This window comes from Acomys minous (assembly GCF_964271855.1).
Source record: "Acomys minous genome assembly, chromosome: 16".
NCBI classification, from domain to species: Eukaryota; Metazoa; Chordata; class Mammalia; order Rodentia; family Muridae; genus Acomys; species Acomys minous.
The window spans coordinates 67,022,076-67,040,098 of record NC_140498.1 but is presented as its reverse complement, the minus strand read 5'-3'; the positions used below and the strand labels follow the sequence as shown (position 1 = coordinate 67,040,098).

Here is an 18,023-nt window from a genome sequence, read left to right as displayed (position 1 = left end):
CACAGGCAGGTAGGCAAAGACCTGCTTTTCCTTCCAGTCTTTTTGTATCTAGGGTGCTGGAAGTCAGTGCCCACTCTGGAGGAGTTCCTCTCCCCTTAATTAATTCTTCCTGGGAATGACCTCACCTCCATTCAGAGGCATGTCTCTCAGTTGATTCCAGAGATGACAAGATTAACCATCTCACACAAATGCTAAGTCAGATGGCAGCAACTCTGCCAAGTGGGCAGCATGGTCTTTGAGAGGTTTCTGGTTGTAATGGCCATCTGGGTGACTGGTCACCTGGGTGTTATTACAGCCAGCGCACCAGACCACAAGATGCCATAGGAAAGAAAGATAAATGTTTCCTAAGGATCCAAGTTGTTGCTGCCGTGGAAAGGAAACCATCCATTTGCCTGACTTAATCTCCAACGGGTGTTCCCGGAAGCACAGGCTCCCAGGGTGGCTTAATCGTGGGGACTCATCTGCAGCTCACACCTTCCCAGTCTATATGAAAACATGTTCTTGCATTTCCCAGAGAGATTAACAGCATGGAACAGCACCAGGTGCCTGGAGGGAAAAAACGCTTGCTTAGCTACGTGGAAAATATTTTACTATGGAGAGCTCTGAGCGCTTAAAAATCTCCTTTGGGGGTTTGTAGAACTACCTGACTAGAGCCACCCGCCCCCAACTTGGCGGAGTGTTCCCACACACCCTTGGGTACTGTTAAACCAGATTTCCTGCGTGCACTCTTCAGAACTGTGCCGTAGCCCAGCCCAGACATCTTAGACTCTGCGCCTGTCTCCGCCCATCAGAAGGCCCCTAGCCAGCCAGGACCCAGCCCTAACCATTCAAGAACCCTGCAGTAGCGTTTCTGGGATCCCAGCCCTCAAGTTGATAAGCTTTAAACCTATGGCCACATGCTGTGGGCTAAGCACTGGGCTTCCCAGGACCCTTAGGCAGCTTCTGCATTCTTTGACTCCTGGGACGGGGTTGGGAGGGAGAGGGAGGAGCTGGGGGAGGGGGGGAGGCAGGGGCTTCATAGCCTCCAAGCAGTCATCAAGGCTTAACGGCACTGTGTCCTACTGACAGCCTTTGGTTGTCAGCCATCAGCCCATAAAAGGTTCTCCACGGCCTTGAATGTCAAGACAAAGCCCCAGACGGCCGTTCCAGCTCTCAGGGTCAGGAGTGGGGACCCCCACGAGGCTTGTTGCCCACGGCTGTGTCGCCTTACCCTGCCCTGCCTCTGTCGTTTCTCCAGCCGATTTTCTGGGGCGCACGGTGCCCCCTCCACCTCCCAGTGCATTCAGAAACCGGGCGCAGGCCTCTCTCTGCGCATCCTAATCTTCCCTTCGGATCGGTGTCCCTCAAGCTTGGCCTCGCTCTCTTCAATGCCCGTATTATCATAATTCACCCATAACCTTAAAAACAGGGCTTCTCTCGGGCCACGTTCTCCTCCTCCCCTCGAGTAAGCGCGGCCATTCTTTGCAAACACACACCGGTAGCCTCCTGACCCCCGGCTCGATGAAATCCCACCCATTAGTGCTTCTGATCTGGCTGCGGCAGGCCCTAATTACATAAGAAGCCGCATCCTCAGAAGCACTCTTAGCTCTGAACATCATCCGTCATTATTCTCCAAAAATGCAAGAGCTATCCCACTGCTGCCTCTCTCATCGGAGATGCGCAGGAGAAAGACCGCCCCGGCCCAGAGAATGAGTCTCTTCGGCATGTCAGGGTGAGGAGCGGGTGTTAATTTTTATGTTCAGCACATCGGGGTGCAGGGCCTGCTAATGATGCCACATTTATTGGAGGGAAAAATAATAGGAAGGTACAAACAGAAGCCCGAGGGTGAGGAGTTTTCTCTCGGTAATAGCTCAGTGTGGGAAGTGGATTGGAGATAGAAAATAATAACCCAGATTTCCTGCAGTTAGGGACAAATGACACTGTGCCTTGTGGTTTCCATACATTATCTGCCGAGGCCACACAGTGACTGTCCCAGATAAATATTCTTCTCTTTCTGTTTCAGAGAAAGAGGGGTCAGGGGTTAAGGGTAGCCCTGCAGCAAAAACCCTCTTCCGTGAGAGGGAGGGGCTGTGCTACACAACCACAGGCCTTGTTCCAGCATCAAGTCCTCAGATAAATGGCGTAATGTCTGTAGATAGCCCGTGCTCGCCGCCTACACACTGAAATGATCCCTAGATGACTGCCTGTGCCTGGTCCAGGGTAGATGGTGTTCACATGTGGCTGCCGTGCCGTATCCTCTGGGGATTAACGATACCAGGGGTCTCCTCTTGTCTGCCACTAACCTAGGCTTTTCTTGAGTTTTCAAAGGAATTTTAAAATTCTTATTTGTGTATGTGTGTGTGTGCGCATGCGTGCGTGCGTGCGTGCATGCATGTGTGTATGTGCATGTGTGTGTTTGTCTGTGAGTGTGTGTGTATGTGTGTGTTTGTCTGTTAGTGTGTGTGTGTGTGAGTGTGTGTGTGTGTGTGTGTGTGTGTGTAACAACGGGGAACTCTTGTCCTATTACTGCTCAAGGACGTGGCCAGTCCTACTTTCATACACACCATGGAAACCTACAAAGCCTAAGTGGATGTAGGTGAAAGGCCTGAAATAGAGAAGTCTCTACACATGGTGGGTGCCAAATGTTATTTATTCACTCACTCACTCACTCACTCACTCATTTACTTTGTGTATGTGCATGTGTGTGCCCCTGTGTATAGAGTGTCATTCCGTAGGCAGTATCCACCTTGTTTTTGGAGACATGGTCTCTCACTGGCCTGAGGCTTGCTGATTTGACCAGCTGTCTCCACTTCCCCAGAACTGGGAAAACAGGCGCCCCAGCACCTGTGACATCTTCTGTGGGTGCTAGGATTACACTCAGATTATCATGCTTGAAAAGCAAGCACTTTACTTATCGAGCCTTTTCCCCATCATGAATGTTTTCAGTGTTCGCAGTGAGAGGAAAGGCATGAGAGTTACATGGGTTAGGGACATGGCAAGGTAAGCAAAGCACTGGACTGGGTTGGAACCCAAATCACTGGCTATCTGCTCTCTGGTCAGGGACTTCCAAGAGAGATCCAAGGTTCCCACCAAGACCCACTGAGTCACACCCCAGCCCCTCACTGGGAGATTCTGGGCAGGGGTTCTGCCACTGAGATTTCTATGCATTTTATTCAAATAAGCAGTCTTGCCCTACCTAGCCTTGAACCCATTCTATAGCACAAGCTGGCTTAAGCTTTCAGGTATATCCTGCCACCGCCTCTTGAATAGCTGTAACTACAGACTGGTACCTTGGACCAAGATTAATGCCTTTTTTTTTAATTAAAGAAATGCAGCTTCAGTCTAGAAGTGTTCCAAAATACCAATAATAATGTTGACTCCATGACTCCATTCCCAGACCTTATTAGAACTGTAGGGCTGGAGAGATGGCTCAGCAGTTAAGGATGCTTGCTGCTCTTGCCGAGGACCTGAGTTCAATTCCCGGCACCCATGTTGGGTGGCTTACAAGTGTAACCTCAGCTCCAGGAGATCTGAGGCTCTATCCCAGGCCCCAAGGGCCCCCTGCACACACATGCATACACTTACAACTTACACATAAATCACAATTCCAAAATAAATAAGTAAATCATAAGAAAAAGCAAAAAAGGCTTTAAAAATGAGTCAACGCCTTGGTCACTAAAGAAGCAGAAAGGGTTGTAAAAATACATGATTCCATGGAGGATCCTACTTTAAGGTTGCCTGTCCTGTACTGGGCTCCGAGTAAACAGGCACCAGGTGTAGCTAACGCAATAGGCATGACATGGTCAGGCATCGCCCATGTCACAACCAAGGTGAGGGAGCTTAAGTGTTGGTCCCAGCAACTGAGGCTTCTGTAGAACTGAGGCAGTGCCTGAAGATAAGAGGACGATGAGCCCTCAAGGAAGGGAAAAAACATGAAAAAAGACTGCAGGTGCAGCAAAGAGCCCCGGAACACCCTGGTGAGCAGCCGTCGCAGAGGGTGGAAACCCAGTGCCGTGGTTACCATTTTCTGCTCACAAGCATTGATGGAAAACAACACACACCGCTCTCACCTTGACAGGAGGTAGTTTATATTGGAGCAAAATATCAGTATATGAGCATGGCCCAGGAACACAGATTTGGGTTATTCCCGATTCCACATTCCAATGTGGGGACTGTCTGTGGGGTCTTCCTAGCTACCAAACAAAGAAGATCCTAAGTCAGGCCACCTCGGGTAGGCAGGTTACAGCAGAGCGGGGGAAGTCACTGTTACAGGCCGCAGATGCTCTCCGATGACACACTTAGCCTTGGGAGATGGCAGAAGTCAAGGGCCTGTTTGTAGATTTCAGAGGATTTATCTTATTGTCACAAGACCCTAGGCACAGAGGGAGTCGGCAAATGGTAGTCAGGGACTGAGATCACCCAAGACACTTTGTAGAGCCCTGACTTCCAGCTGCTAACAAACACTGACCCTCTAATCGGTTGTCACGATTGGAGAATGTTTAACAAGGGGGAGGATTTTTCTTCTTTTTCTTTTTCTTTCTTTCTTTCTTTTTTTTTTTTTTCTGGGAATGTCAGTTAACACGTGGAATTGAGAACTGACCACAAAGTAAGCCCTGCGCCTGCACTGTACAGCCCATTGCCTGGAGCTTGGGGAACCCCAACAGCCTGGGCGATGTGGCCTGTAGAACCCCCCTTCAAGCTCAAGCTCAAGATGATGTGTACGGCAGGGTCCCTTTTCAGTAACTGACAGTGGAGACTTGACAGAGCCAGGTGGCCTTTCAGGCAGATCTCCTCTGCAGAGCTGTGGAAGGCTGCTTCTGCCAGGAGGGGCTGAGGAGTGCAGGGTCCAGCAGGTGCATCCAACGTAGGGCCCGTGGGCTGCATGTTCCCCGAGATAGCTATGAGCATGCCCCCACGGAAATCGTAAGCTCACTTAAAACAATACGAAACGTTTTTGTTGCGTTATTAATTTTTTAAGCTCTCATATATATTGCTTGTGGCACACCTTCCACCCCATGTCCCCCTCCCCCACCTTCTCTTTTCTCCCCTCTTTCCCCTCCCATGGGGTCCCCTTTACCCCCTAGATAGCTTTAGTTCTACTTTTATAACATATGTGCATGTAAGCATGTGTATGTATTTGTATATATATGATTTTATGTATCTATATAAATCTCAAGAACCACAAATGATCTCTCATTTGTGCTCTCTCCGTATGATATGTGACTTTCTATTATTTTTATATGACTGTCTTCAGTTACATCCATTTCTCTGAAAACAATATAACTTCATTCTTCTTTATGGTTGAAACAAACAAACAACAACAACAACAAAAGCATGTCTATTATATGCAACCGGAACCGTGGCTCAGTAGTTTATAGCACTTACTGCTCTGGCAAAGGACCTGGGTTCGATTCCCAGCCCCACCCTGGGTACTGTACAACTGCTTGTAACTCCAGTTCAAGAAGATTTTTTTTTTTGCCTTCTTCTGGCCTCTGTGGATGTTAAACACACATGGTGCACAAACACACAAGTAGGAGTGTAACATGAATTAATTGTTTTAAATGTCCTGGCATAGGCAGTACATTTTCCTTAGTCATCCCTGTGCTGTGAGATGCCTGGACTGGCTCCATAGCCCTGACTAGGGGAACAGTGCCAGCTGAAAGACAGGTGTGCATGTGTCTTGGTCAACTTGGAGACTTTAGGGTCAACCCCCGGGACTGTTTTAGCCGGGCAGTGATTTTCCACAGTGATTTCCGTGGTTCTCAAGCATGAACTCTGTATATGACAACGTCTATCACAACGCCAAAAGGTTGAACATTCCTGGAAGCAAGCAAGAGCCGAGAGGGGCTGTCTTCTTCCTGGAAGTGTGGGGGTTTCCATTTGAGCGAAAGTAGGACAGGCCTGGGGCGCCCATCATCAGCAACCCTGGGCAAACTGTAACCTTTCCAAGTGCCTTGCCCCTTGTGTTTGACCTGCTGGGGGCTGCTGCTCTTAGTGCTCGCTCACTGGTAGGAAGGAGACTGTAGGAACCATGTCCCCACACCCTGCCCACCCCCACCACATGTGGCTGTCCAGCCACTGTGACATCTCATCACAATATGATGCTAAGTGTGCAGGAGTCTCTGAAGGCCTGACACCAAAGTGTCCCCTTGGGGCACCCAAGCTCCACGTCCCCGTGACGGAGTGAGAGGAGAGAAGAGGTGGCCTAGGAGGACAGACCAGCCATCTCTGGGTTGACTTGGATCAGCTGCTGGAAACTCCCAGAACACTTGGACCATCAGGTCCATAAGGGACAAGCGGTGGCCATGATGGCCATTCAGGGGCCTAGTCTTAGCATCTCACACACACTGGACATCGCTCTGGACAGGGCTGAGGGTTTTGTCGCCTGGTCTGTGTGACAGTCATAGCCACCCTATCAATGAGATGACCCAAGGTGGCTACATCTGAAAGTCAAGGTATGCTCAGTCTGACCTCTGTGGGAGTGTGCTTCTAGTCTCCCAATGGAGGACAGAGGATGGATGCAACTCACTAAAGAGTTGGAGGATAATAGCCAGGGAGCTCAGAAACCCCTGGAGCCGAAGGCTAAACCAGCAGGACCAGGAGTGGTAGCAGATGTACTGCCTGAGGCCAAGCCTTGTAGTAGGAGGTGCCATGCCCCCACAGGATGCCTGGTCCCTGCAGGCATCCCGCATGGCAGACGGAGCCCTGGAGGACCAGCTCAGTCTTGATGCTTTTCTTTTTCCCATGCTGAGTCCCCCCTTTGTTTAAATGAACACTTGGGTTGTCATTAATTTTTTTTTTAACATGTCACAGCACCCCATCCATTCTGGTTTTAATCAGAAGCTGGACCACACGTGGTGGTCCGCGAGCCCAGAAGGCAGTCTGCTCCACAGCTCGCGGGTGGGTCTGGGAAATTGGCAAGGCTTCTTCCGAAGCCGGCAGGCAGGCGTTGAGGTTGCTTGGTTGGAGGGATTTGATCATTAATAATGTCTGATCAACCATGACCCTTTCATAATCAAGGAACTCAGAGAGACATGCAGAGCCAGCCCAACCCTGCCGCTCTGGAGTTACGGAAATTAACAGAAGGGGTCTTTAACTATTTAACTTGGAGCCTCCAAGCTCAGGAGGTCTGGGAGGGGAGGCTGAGTGGCTGGGATTGTGGGAGCTGAGGGTGTGGGGAAGGCCACAGCAGGGGGAAACAGGAAGGGGGCTGAGTAGTGCAAGCACAGCCATGCGGTAGTCCTGCCCCACTGCAAGCCCTGTTGCTGAGGAGAAGTGTGAAATAACCTGCTAAGGGCAGGCTCTGGCCTCTGCTGCTGGCTTGAAGGGAAGGGCTGCACCATAGCAGGGGGGATGGAAAGGGATGGAAGAGCCAGAGGCATGGGCTCATGATAGCCTCCCGTGGGGAACAATGCAGCGTCCTGGGTTAGGTGCTAGTCTCTGAGCGGGCAGCATCCCAAGGAAAGACAAAGCTGTTTTCAGATCTTGTTCCTGTGAAGGATGAACTGTGAGGCAAGTTTCACAAAGGACTGAGCTCAGACAGCGGGAGCTCATCACCAGGGGTGTGATCTCTTTTTCAATATGCACCCCACAGCCTTTGGGAATCAGGAGGGAACAGAGGGCAAGCCGTGTTTGGGTTGCCAATCAGGGCTGATTATGGGGTGTCTGGAGTGTGGGTTTTCTGGGCAAGCAAAGAAACAAATGGCTAAGCCGACTGACTCCCTGACTCTGCTCCCTGCTTCTCCACAGGGTACCAGATTGCCTACCGCCTGGCCAGCGGCAGTCCCCACACCTTCACCACTGTCGAGGTGGGTGCCACAGTGCGGCAGTTCACAGCCACCGAGCTGGCCCCGGAGTCTGCATACATCTTCAGGCTGTCTGCTAAGACGAGACAGGGCTGGGGCGAGCCGCTGGAGGCCACAGTAATCACCACTGAGAAGAGAGGTGAGTTCCTAGGCCCAAATCCAACTGGCTATGGTGGCAATGGCAATGGCAGCAGGCACACAGCTGTCTCGTCAGCCCCTCTGATCCTCACAGTGCCAGACATAGAGCTAGGCAGATTGTCTTTTTTTTTTTTTCTAAGTGTGTGTGGTTGATGTGTGTGTGTATATATATTTCCAGATGTGTATATGTGGGTACCCATGCATGTACATATATACATATTCATATATACACATATATGTACACACACACAAACGTGTATGTGTGTGTGTGTGTGTGTGTGTGTGTGTGTGTGTGTGTGTGTGTGTGTGTAGGCCAGGGGTTGGGTGTCTTTCTTTAACACTCTGCACCTTATTTTTTGAGCTAGTTTCCCATTGAGCCTAGAGCTAGCTGTTCTGGCCAGCAAGCTCCAGGGGGCTGCACCTGTCTCTGAATCCCCAGTTCCAGGGTTAAAGACGTGGGCCGTGGTGTCTGACCTTTTGCAGATGTTGGGGATTCGAACTCGGGTCCTCGTGCGTGGTCTGCGGGGACTGTACCTGCTGAGCCATGTCCCCAGCTCTGAGCTAGGCGTATAATCAAAGTGTCTTCATGGCACAACTGTTAGCCCCCTGGCCACTGTCTCATACAGTCAGGGGATAATATGGAGGCCTGGAGGTAAGAAGTGCGGCTCAGAGACGCTGTGTAACTAGCGCAGGGTAGCACAGAGCTTTGTCTCGTGCCCTGGTTCTCAACCTTACTGATCCTCAGACCCTTTAACGTAGCTCCTCACGTTGTGGTGACCCCCCAAACATAAAATTATTTTTGCTGCTACTTCATAACTGCAGTGTTGCTACTGTTGCGAATCATAATGCAGGCTATCTGATGTATGACCGCCGTTGAGGTCATGACCCACAAACTGAGAACCACCACTTTAAAACCTTCCACCGGAAGTCCACAGAGCCTGTCTTCAGAAGCTACGCCTCCAGGCAAAGGTGGCATGGAGACATAAACCAACTCTGACTAAATAGCGGGGGAGCCAATAGACTGACTAAAGGCTCCTTCAGAACTCAGCTTGGAGAACCAGTGAGTGGACTGGGTCCGTTTACTGTGCACAGGTGGTGGGGTTCACTTGCAAGTGTGTGGGTGATCCCCTAAGAGCTCTGTCACCACAAAGTGATGACGTCATGGAGTCTCTCTTTCAGTCAGCCTTCCACTTGCAAGTAATCTAGGACCTATCTCCCAGGATCATAGCTAAGTGGGAGGGGGAGGGAATAAATGGCTGAAATCCTAGGTGAGGGTCCGCTGACCCTCCTATCCTCCATCTACGAGAAAGTGTCACTAGCTCCTTCATCATTACCATAGATGTGGCTAATACTGTATTTGTCTGTTCACTTAGTTGCCATGGTTACCATTCCAAGATAATCTCTGCTTTAAAGTTGTACCCAGAATAAAAAGCCAGACAAGGGATGCTGCCATCACAACCAGACCCAGAGGTCTGGAGAACTGGGCCAGGAGGGCTCACGGGAAACACCTGGAGCCCAAGGCTCAGGGCTGCGAGGCCTTAGGCAAGGCAAACTCTTCGCCTCTCTTTACTATGGCACTAACTTGGGAGGCCTGTGTGGTGTAGTTAGCACAGAGGCCAGGACAGCCGGGTGGCTCTCCCTGTCATCAGCAAGGCTCTCAGGAACTGCACTGGTGTGATGTCGCTGCTCAAGAAATGTGAATGAGTGTCCCTGCTGCGTTTGTGACAACTTTTATTGCACGATCTAAAGCAGGCCACTTCAGGGGGCGAGGAGTAGAACTCAGAGCGCTTAAATCTAACAGAGGAAGGGGGCTGACGCAGAGCTCACAGCGCGCTCGGGTCATCTCCAAGTCTCCCTGCCTCTCTGCTCCTGCCTCCAGCTCTCTCTCACCAAAGCCTCTGAAGGTTTTGTCAGGGAAGAAACCAAGTCCCCCTGTCAAGGAGAAGCCTGCTAGGTGAAGAACGGGATGGTGCAGCCCCGAGACCCAGCATGCCTGCCTTGTGCCCCTGACACCACCATCCCTCATGTTTTGCTGAGTGAGCACCAACAGAAGGAAGCCAGGGCTCACTTCCCATACCCTGAACCAACCAGCAAGTTCCCAGCAGGCCCTGGGGTCTACCAGCCTTCCCTGGACGGAGCCAGGCTACCCCCTGTTTCCAATGACTGCAGCCTGGTCAGGCCACCTGTCTTCAGTAGCCACCAGACTGAACACACCTCTGCTTCCGGGGTTTTCCCAGCTTCAAGCTGCCAGTCAGCCTGTGTTAGCCTTTCGTTACTATGACAAAATACTCCAGAAAAAAAAAATCTTAAAAGAGGAAGGTTCATCTTGGCTCATAGGTTCGTATGTGTTCAAATACAGCTGTGATGGCTGAGGCTGCAGAAGTAGGGGGAACCTTTGTTTATGGGCCCCTGTCACTCCTACAGAAGGTTTAACCCTCACAGCAGGGGCTTGTCAGCTTTTAGGAAGTGGGACAGTCTGATCTCTCTAGGATAACGATAGTTTTAAAGCAGGCAGATCCATCATCTAATGGTGATGTAGCCCAGGCTGGTCTTGAACTCCCGACCCTCCTACTTCTACCCTCTTATTGGTCATTGCTATTTGTTTGGTTGGTTGCTTGGTTGGTTTGGGTTTGTTTTTTTGGGTTTTGTTTTTGTTTTTTTGTTTTTGTTTGTTTGTTTGTTTTGTTGTTGTTGTTCTTGTTTTGAGGCAGAGTTTCTCTGTGCAGCCCTGGCCAGCCTAGAACTTGCTTTATAGACCAGGCTGGCCTCGATCTCATAGATCTGCCTGCCTCTCTGCCTCCCCAGTGCTGAGATCAAAGGCGTGTGCCGCCGCCACCACTCAGCATGCTTCTACCTCTGAAATATTGGGGGCTACATTGGCTTTAGTGGGTCCTGGAGACCAGACCCACCCAGGACCTCGCTCAGGCTAGGCGAATGCTAGACCAGCTGAGGCACAGCTACAGCACATCGCTCTCGAAGCAAACATCTTGCCCCTCCTTGCTGATGTGCAAGCATTACCACTGAGTTTTCCCCAAATGCTGACTGCCCTTCCTGTTAGCCAGGCGCATGTGCAGGCCTTTATCGGCCCCTCCCGTGTTGCCTCCATAACTTTGCGAATGGATGCTCTTACTGGGTCCTTTGTGGGGAGGATGAGCCTTGATTGCCTGTGGCACCTGCATCACAGGACCAGGATCCAAAAGATGGGTGCTGGGAGGGTCCTCCAGGGATTGACAGCTATGGTCTGGTCCCCAGAGTATTTAGTAGTGTCTTCAGGAACTGGTGACAGGGACCTTTCCTCAAAGACCCACAGGTGGCTACCCTTGGCTTTTGCCTTCTTCCCTACGTCATGCATTCCTTAAGAATGCTAAACATTGTGTGTGTGTGTATGTGTGGTGTGTGTGTATGTTTGCATGCACACTTGTGTGCGCATGTTCCTATGTGTGCTTGTCTGTGTAACTATGTGCCTGAGTGGATGTTTGCATGCATGCGCAGGTTTCTGGTACCTCAGGTGTCGCTCCTTGAGACACTCTCTACCTTGCTCTTTGAGACGAGGTTCCTCACAGGCCTGCCACTTGCTGATTTGGCTAAGCTAACAGGCCATCAGGCCACAGGGATCCACCTGTCTCTCCCTCCCCAGATCACAAGGCTACACCACTCCTCTGGGCTCCTTTTCGTACGGCCTGTGGGGATCCAGCTCTGGTCCTGATGCTTGTGCCAGCCCCACTTAACCAGCTGAGCCATCTCTCCAGCTCATCAACACTGCAGAGGCAAAGGATGGATGAGGAAGTTTCGCTAGGGCCCTTACAGGGCTTCAGTCAGAGCCACGTGCAAACACACAAACACCCTTCTGTGCGTGAGCCAGTAACAGCCTGGTTGTGCCAGCTTGTTGCCTTGGGCACAGGGCCATCACTAAGGGACTGGAGAACCTTGACTTCTAACCAGGTCCTGACGCAAGGCCTAGGGATGGATCTGGAGCCATTTCCACTGGCAATATGGCCATAGAAGGTCTTAGAAACAGGATGGGGAGCCCAGCTCTTTCTCACGTCTGCAGAAATCAGACTTCCAGCCAGTGTGTACACTCACAGCCAGGACCGTTGATTGAACCAGATCGAAGTGCCTCTCACAGCCCTGTCACCGTGGGGCCCGCAATCGATGGCTGCTTTATTACATGCCACACATTTTAATCAGAATCAATAATCTTCATGATAAACAATTAAACAATTACTTCTCCCTCTATGGAGTTCCTCTGTTGAAGTCAGTGGGGGATGGGATCCCAGGCTCGGGCACCTGGTACCCATTCAAGGCCAAGGCTGGTCCCAGGTACCCCGCATTCTAGTCCTGCAGAAACCATTAACAGCACCTGCCCCCCTCTCCCCCACCTCTGCCCTGCATTTGCCGCCCACCTCACAGAAGAACCCAGTAGAGTCATCTCACGTGTTAGACTCAGGTTGACTACAAAGAAAAAGAAGTAAGGTTTTAAGGATGCGCTGGGTCCCCAAATCAGACAGCATGCCAAGGAGGCTTGGGTCGTTTGGAAGAGCACAGGCTGAGATGTCAGCTGTCGTTCAGATATATTTGCTCTGTCTGGGAGGGGTTAGGGCCAACTTCTGGCTGGTTCTGCTATGTGAGCATGCCCTCCTCCCCAGTCAGACCTAATCTGCTGTGTCCAAAGGCAGCTGTAAATCAACCTCCCCGTCCAGAACCGGGGACTCGCTTTTCTTCCTTTGTGTGCACAGCAGGGGAAGAAAGCATGTGCACGTGAGTGGGACTGCATGTGCGTGTGTGTCCACGTGAGCGGGACTGCATGTGCGTGTGTCCACATGAGTGGGACTGCGTATACATGTGTGTTCACATGAGTGTGACTGCATGTGCGGGTGCATATGGGAGTCAGAAGGCCAGCCTTGAGTCTTGGCTTCCTCTCTCAGGTACCATCAACCCAGTTTCTTAAGACAGGGTGTCTCAGTGGGACCTGGGACTCTCCCACTAGGTGAGGCTGGCTGGCCAAGAAGCCCCAGCAGTTTGCCTGTCTCCGCCTCCCTAGAGCCAGAATTAAAAGCATGCACCACCATAGCCAGATCTTTATGTCAGATCTGGGGCCTGAACTTGGCTTTTCAAGCTGGTATAACAAGTACTTTACCTGCTGAGCTAAGCCAACTCCTTTCTCGGTGCCTGTCCCACACAGCGGCTCCCCACGGGCAGACACCAGGGAACAGTAAGGAGTGGTCTCTCATGAGTCCTCGCTTTTCTTCTCCTCTGGTTGCAGAGAGGCCAGCGCCCCCCAGAGAGCTCCTGGTACCCCAGGCAGAGGTGACAGCGCGTAGCCTACGGCTCCAGTGGGTCCCTGGCAGTGACGGGGCCTCCCCGATCCGGTACATCACCGTGCAGGTCCGAGAGCTGCCTGGTGGAGAGTGGCAGACCTACTCCTCCTCCATCAGCCACGAGGCCACAGCCTGTGCCGTGGAAAGGTAACCACAGGGCGGGGCTGGGGCAGGGGACGGGTAGCACTCAGCATTCATCTTTCTGAACCTGTAGTCCCTAGTCATTTGTCTCCCTCCTGCAACGACACACCTACTGAAAGCAGCCTAAGGAGGGAGGGTTTACCGTGCCTCGCAGTTTGAAGTGGTTTCTCACGGCAGCTGGAGCGGGAGCTTGAGGCATCTTGTCCCATCGCATCCAGTCAGGAAGGGCCTCTCATTTGTTTCTCATCCCAGGACCCTGACCCCTGGAACAGTGCCACCCACACTTAGGGTGGCTCTTAGCACATCAGTTAACCTAGTCCAGATGGTTCCCTGCAGGCAATTCCTGAGGCGCGCCTCCAGGGCGATGCTAGGGCCTTTTCCTTCCTGTGCGGTGTTGATGTGTGTGAAATGCCTCTCCCCTCCACCCCCCCTCCCCGTCTCCCTGCCTCACCCCTGCCTGGACCCTTCTCCCCAAGCCATATCCGTTCTTCCTCTTTCATATCACATACCCTCCCACCTCTCCACCCCAAAGCCTCCTTTTAGCCTCTCATGCACCCCTTTATAGTTTCCTGTCCTGTACGCATACTCCCTCCCACATGAATACGTGTGTCAAAAATTGGGACTTAAGATCTGAGCGCGACAGAGAACATGTTGAAACGTTAATAGAAAAATAAAATTTTAAATTAATTTAAAAAACAATTTAAAGGTAATGGAGGAAAAAGGGCCCCTACTCACCTGAGGGTCCCTAATCTAAAAGTCCCTGTCATGGCCCCCAGCCAGCTCACACAGCAGGTGTCTGTGTGTCCAAGGAGATGTCCCATTGAGAGCTAGCCCCCTGTCTCTGTTGACACTTTCCGCACCAGGGACCCCAAATCTTTAGAGCTCCCACATTCCAGATGTGCTATGCCAAGGCCCAAGGACTTGGGAGGCAAGAAGAATGGGGCTGAACCTGGGCTATGCCCCAGTATCCCCAAAGGTAGATGATTAAAGCATAAGATGCCAGGCAACAGAGATGATATAGAGGAATTATTATATGAGCATGGGAGAGCAAGAAAGGGGGAGTGGCACCCCAGAGAGAAAGAGACAGGGATAGAGGCAAGAAAGAGAAAGAAGCAAGAGAGGGGCAGAGAAAGCAAGAGAGAAAGATGATATGGGTTTGTCCTTTTCACATCCTGGGCAGCTGGCCCATCTATTGGCAGGCAGGTAATGACATCATAGGTTGCTAGGCAGACAGTATGCTAACAGTAGGTGTTGGGGGCTTGCGGGGGAGGCAGTGGGAAGGATATGGGTGGCTGGAGGTGAAGGCCAGGGAGACAGCCCTTCTCTTTGAGGTCAAATAACCCCGCTCCTTTGTCTGGCCACGTGAAGGACAAGATAAAAATCTCAGCCCTGTTTACACAGCCGTCACCACAGACATTGTGTCTGGTACGGAGAGGCCCCTGTTTCAAGACAGGTGGTTTCATTTGGTCCAGAGGAGACCTGTCAACTTCCTAACGGGCAGGAACCAGAATGGAAGCCAGCCTCAGACAGTATCCTGAGAGGCTGTTTTGTCTGCTGCGATGGCGTCACCCCCAGTGACCCCAGCAGCTAAGTTTACTTCCACCAGCAAGGTGAGATCAGCTAATGGAAAGACAGGAGTTTGACTGCGGAGATGTAACGGCCGAGGCCCTCTGCTCAGGTGGCTGTGGCCCAGAGCCCAGCACAGGGCTGGGATGTGACCTGCTGGCATTGAGTGAGCACCTGTGTGGAGACCGAGGCCGTCAGACTGTTACTGGGGATGTTAGACAGGACGGTGGGAAGATGGCGACACACCTGCAGTGCTTGGTGCAGAACGGAAGCTGACCCCTAAGTATCTTCAGAGGGTGCAGAGGGGGAAGGGCCTTGGCGTGGGGGGGGGGGAGCATTAGATGGAAACAGTACAGTATATGGAGATCTGGGCACGATGGGGCCCAAGAGGGAAGGAGAGGTTCAGCTAAGCCTGAAGAAGTTAAGCAAGGAGAGAGAGAGAGAGAGAGAGAGAGAGAGAGAGAGAGAGAGAGAGAGAGAGAGTAAGAGAGTACAGCAGCCTCAAGGAAGGAAGATGGCAAAGGTGTGGTGCAAAAGACACTATTCAGAGAACAGCCTTCATGGGGGCTGCCAGGAAGTCTCACATCACATGATTTAGTTCAACAGTGGGCATTTGACAAAGAACATGGAGAGGCCAGGCGCTGATTAGAGTTGTAGACTGAGGGCACAGCACACAAAGGTTCTTAACACCCTGGGCCATAGAAAGCGCCAAAGTCTAACCCCCTCAGGATCTGAGATCTAGTCAAGGCGACCAATGCTTTTGAGGGGTGGGCCTGGGTTCTAACAGGGGAACTCCAGCCCCACCCCCACCCCACCCCCAACTCAGCCTCAGACCTGGTCTTGGAAAGGGGATTCAGACAGGATGGGGTCACAGCTCAGGGTCGTTTCATTTGAGCTGTGAATATGCTCTTAGGGCTGAGCTAGAGAAGCACCAGCCCCCTCGTCCTAGCTGGCATGTGACTTGTATCTCTCCTCTTCCTCTCCTCCCCTTCTCCCCTGGGGTGGGCAGTTCCAGGAAAGAGGCTTGCTTCTCATGGAAGTCACTACCCAGAATCCAGTCTAAGTAAACGTGTAAGATCCAGAAATATGTGTGTATAGGGATTTAAGTGCTCTTAAGGCTCTGCTAGACGCAGGGCAGCCGGACTCTACACATGCCAGCCAGGGGAGAGAGTCCCAGGAGTTGCTTTGACTTGACCTAGCATGGACCACTACTGCCCATCTTCTGTGCTCTGTGTTTGGGAGCCCTGTTGGTCATTCTCTCCAGAAACTGGCTCCTGTAGCTACCCTAATGGGGGTGGTCTTCCAGAGAAACTGAACAAAGAAGACAGGACGGGACGCAGGGGTTTGGGGAACGGCAGTGAGCAGGGACCTCAGGAGGGCTGTCCACTGGCATCAGGGCTCCCCTCTTCCATGGAGTACAGACTACAATGGGCACAGTGCATCATATCCCAAGGAGAAGGAATGACCACATAAACAGCAGGAGTTTGCAAATAAGGTCGCTGGCCATTGGTCCACACAAATCTTCATTTCTTCCTCTGTAGAATTGTAACAGTGCTGACATGTAACTGCAGGTGCGCTTGGCTGGGGTATTAATGTGGGTTTCATACTGTTCATTCTTCATGTTGCAAGTAATAGATGTATGCAGAGTGTGTGTGTGTGTGTGTGTGTGTGTGTGTGTGTGTGTGTGTGTGTTGTAGTGTGTCCATGCAACCTAGTACCTTGTGCATGCTGAATAAATGCTTTGCTATTTATATTGCAGCCCCTCACTGGGGGATTCTAGGCAGGTGCTCCACCACTGAGCCACACCCCAGCCCCTCACTGGGGGATTCTAGGCAGGTGCTCTACCACTGAGCCACACCCCAGCCCCTCACTGGGGGATTCTAGGCAGGGGCTCTACCACTGAGCCACACCCCAGCCCCTCACTGGGGGATCCTAGGCAAGGGCTCTACCACTGAGCCACACCCCAGCCCCTCACTGGGGGATTCTAGACAGGTGCTCTACCACTGAGCCACACCCTAGCCCCTCACTGGGGGATTCTAGGCAAGCACTGTGACTAGAGCTATACCCCACTTCTTCTTTTCTTTTATTTTCTTTCTTTTTTAAAAGATAGAATCCCACAGGTTGTCCAGGCTGGCGTTCGACTTAACTTACTCTGTAGCCGGTGTTCTAGCTTGCTTTTTGTTGCTGGGTTAAAATCCTGACCAGAACAGACTTGGGGAGGCAAAGGTTTGCTTTAGCTTCCAGGTTACAGTCTATCATAAGGGAAGCCAGGGCTGGAGCTCGAAGAAGTAAACCAGGAGGCAGGACCTGTGGAGGAACAGTGCCTCCAGGCTTGCTTCCCCGCCACCTTTCTTCAGGCCCGCCTGCCCAGGAACGGTGAAGGCCACAGTGGTCTGGTCCCTCCTGCAGTGAGTAGCAACTAAGAAAATGCCCTGTAGCAGGATCACCAGCCGATATGATGAGGCCAGTGCCTTGGCGGAGGCTCCCTTGTCCCAGGCCATGCTTAGGTTTGACAATAACTACTCTAAGCAGACAAGCCTTGAAATTTCATCCTCCTGCCTCCTCATCCCTAGTAGATCCCAGATGAATGCCATCAGGAGGGGACCCACTCTGACATGAACTCTGGTGCCCCCTATTTGACCACTTCCCTTTGGTGGGGAGGCCTGGTGGCACCCAGAGAAAGGATAAGCAGGCTACCAAGATGAGACTTGATAGACTGTGACCGTATGGTCAGGGAGGAGGTCCCCTTCTGTCACAGAGCTAGGGGAAGGGAATAGGGTGAAAAAGGGAGGGAGGGAGGAATGGGAAGATACAAGTGAGGGGATAACAATTGAGATGTAATCTGAAAAAAAAAATTAATTTTTAAAAAGGAGGTAGTTTCAGTGCCTTTGAGATAAGTAGGTAAAAGCAACAGTGGGCAGAATTCAAAATGTCCGGGATTCATGCATCTTCCGTCCTAACGAAGATGAACCAGAGAACCTACATATCAACTTACATTTCAAAGACCCTGCTGTTAGCCCTGAGGGAGACACAGTGAACTGCAGGCCGTGCCTTGTCCACACGCACAACTCCTTCT

The 18,023-nt window shown here is 51.6% G+C and overlaps 1 protein-coding gene across 2 annotated transcripts in view; it reads left to right on the top strand.

Moving 5' to 3' along the window:
• SDK1 (sidekick cell adhesion molecule 1) overlaps positions 1 to 18,023 on the top strand; it is a 955,689-nt gene that overhangs the window by 848,080 nt on the left and 89,586 nt on the right. For both annotated transcript variants that reach the window (XM_084763891.1, XM_084763892.1), the window contains exons 29-30: positions 7,729 to 7,923; positions 13,186 to 13,387. In XM_084763891.1, the coding sequence (XP_084620017.1) occupies positions 7,729 to 7,923; positions 13,186 to 13,387 (397 nt within the window). The remainder of the gene's footprint in view (positions 1 to 7,728; positions 7,924 to 13,185; positions 13,388 to 18,023) is intronic.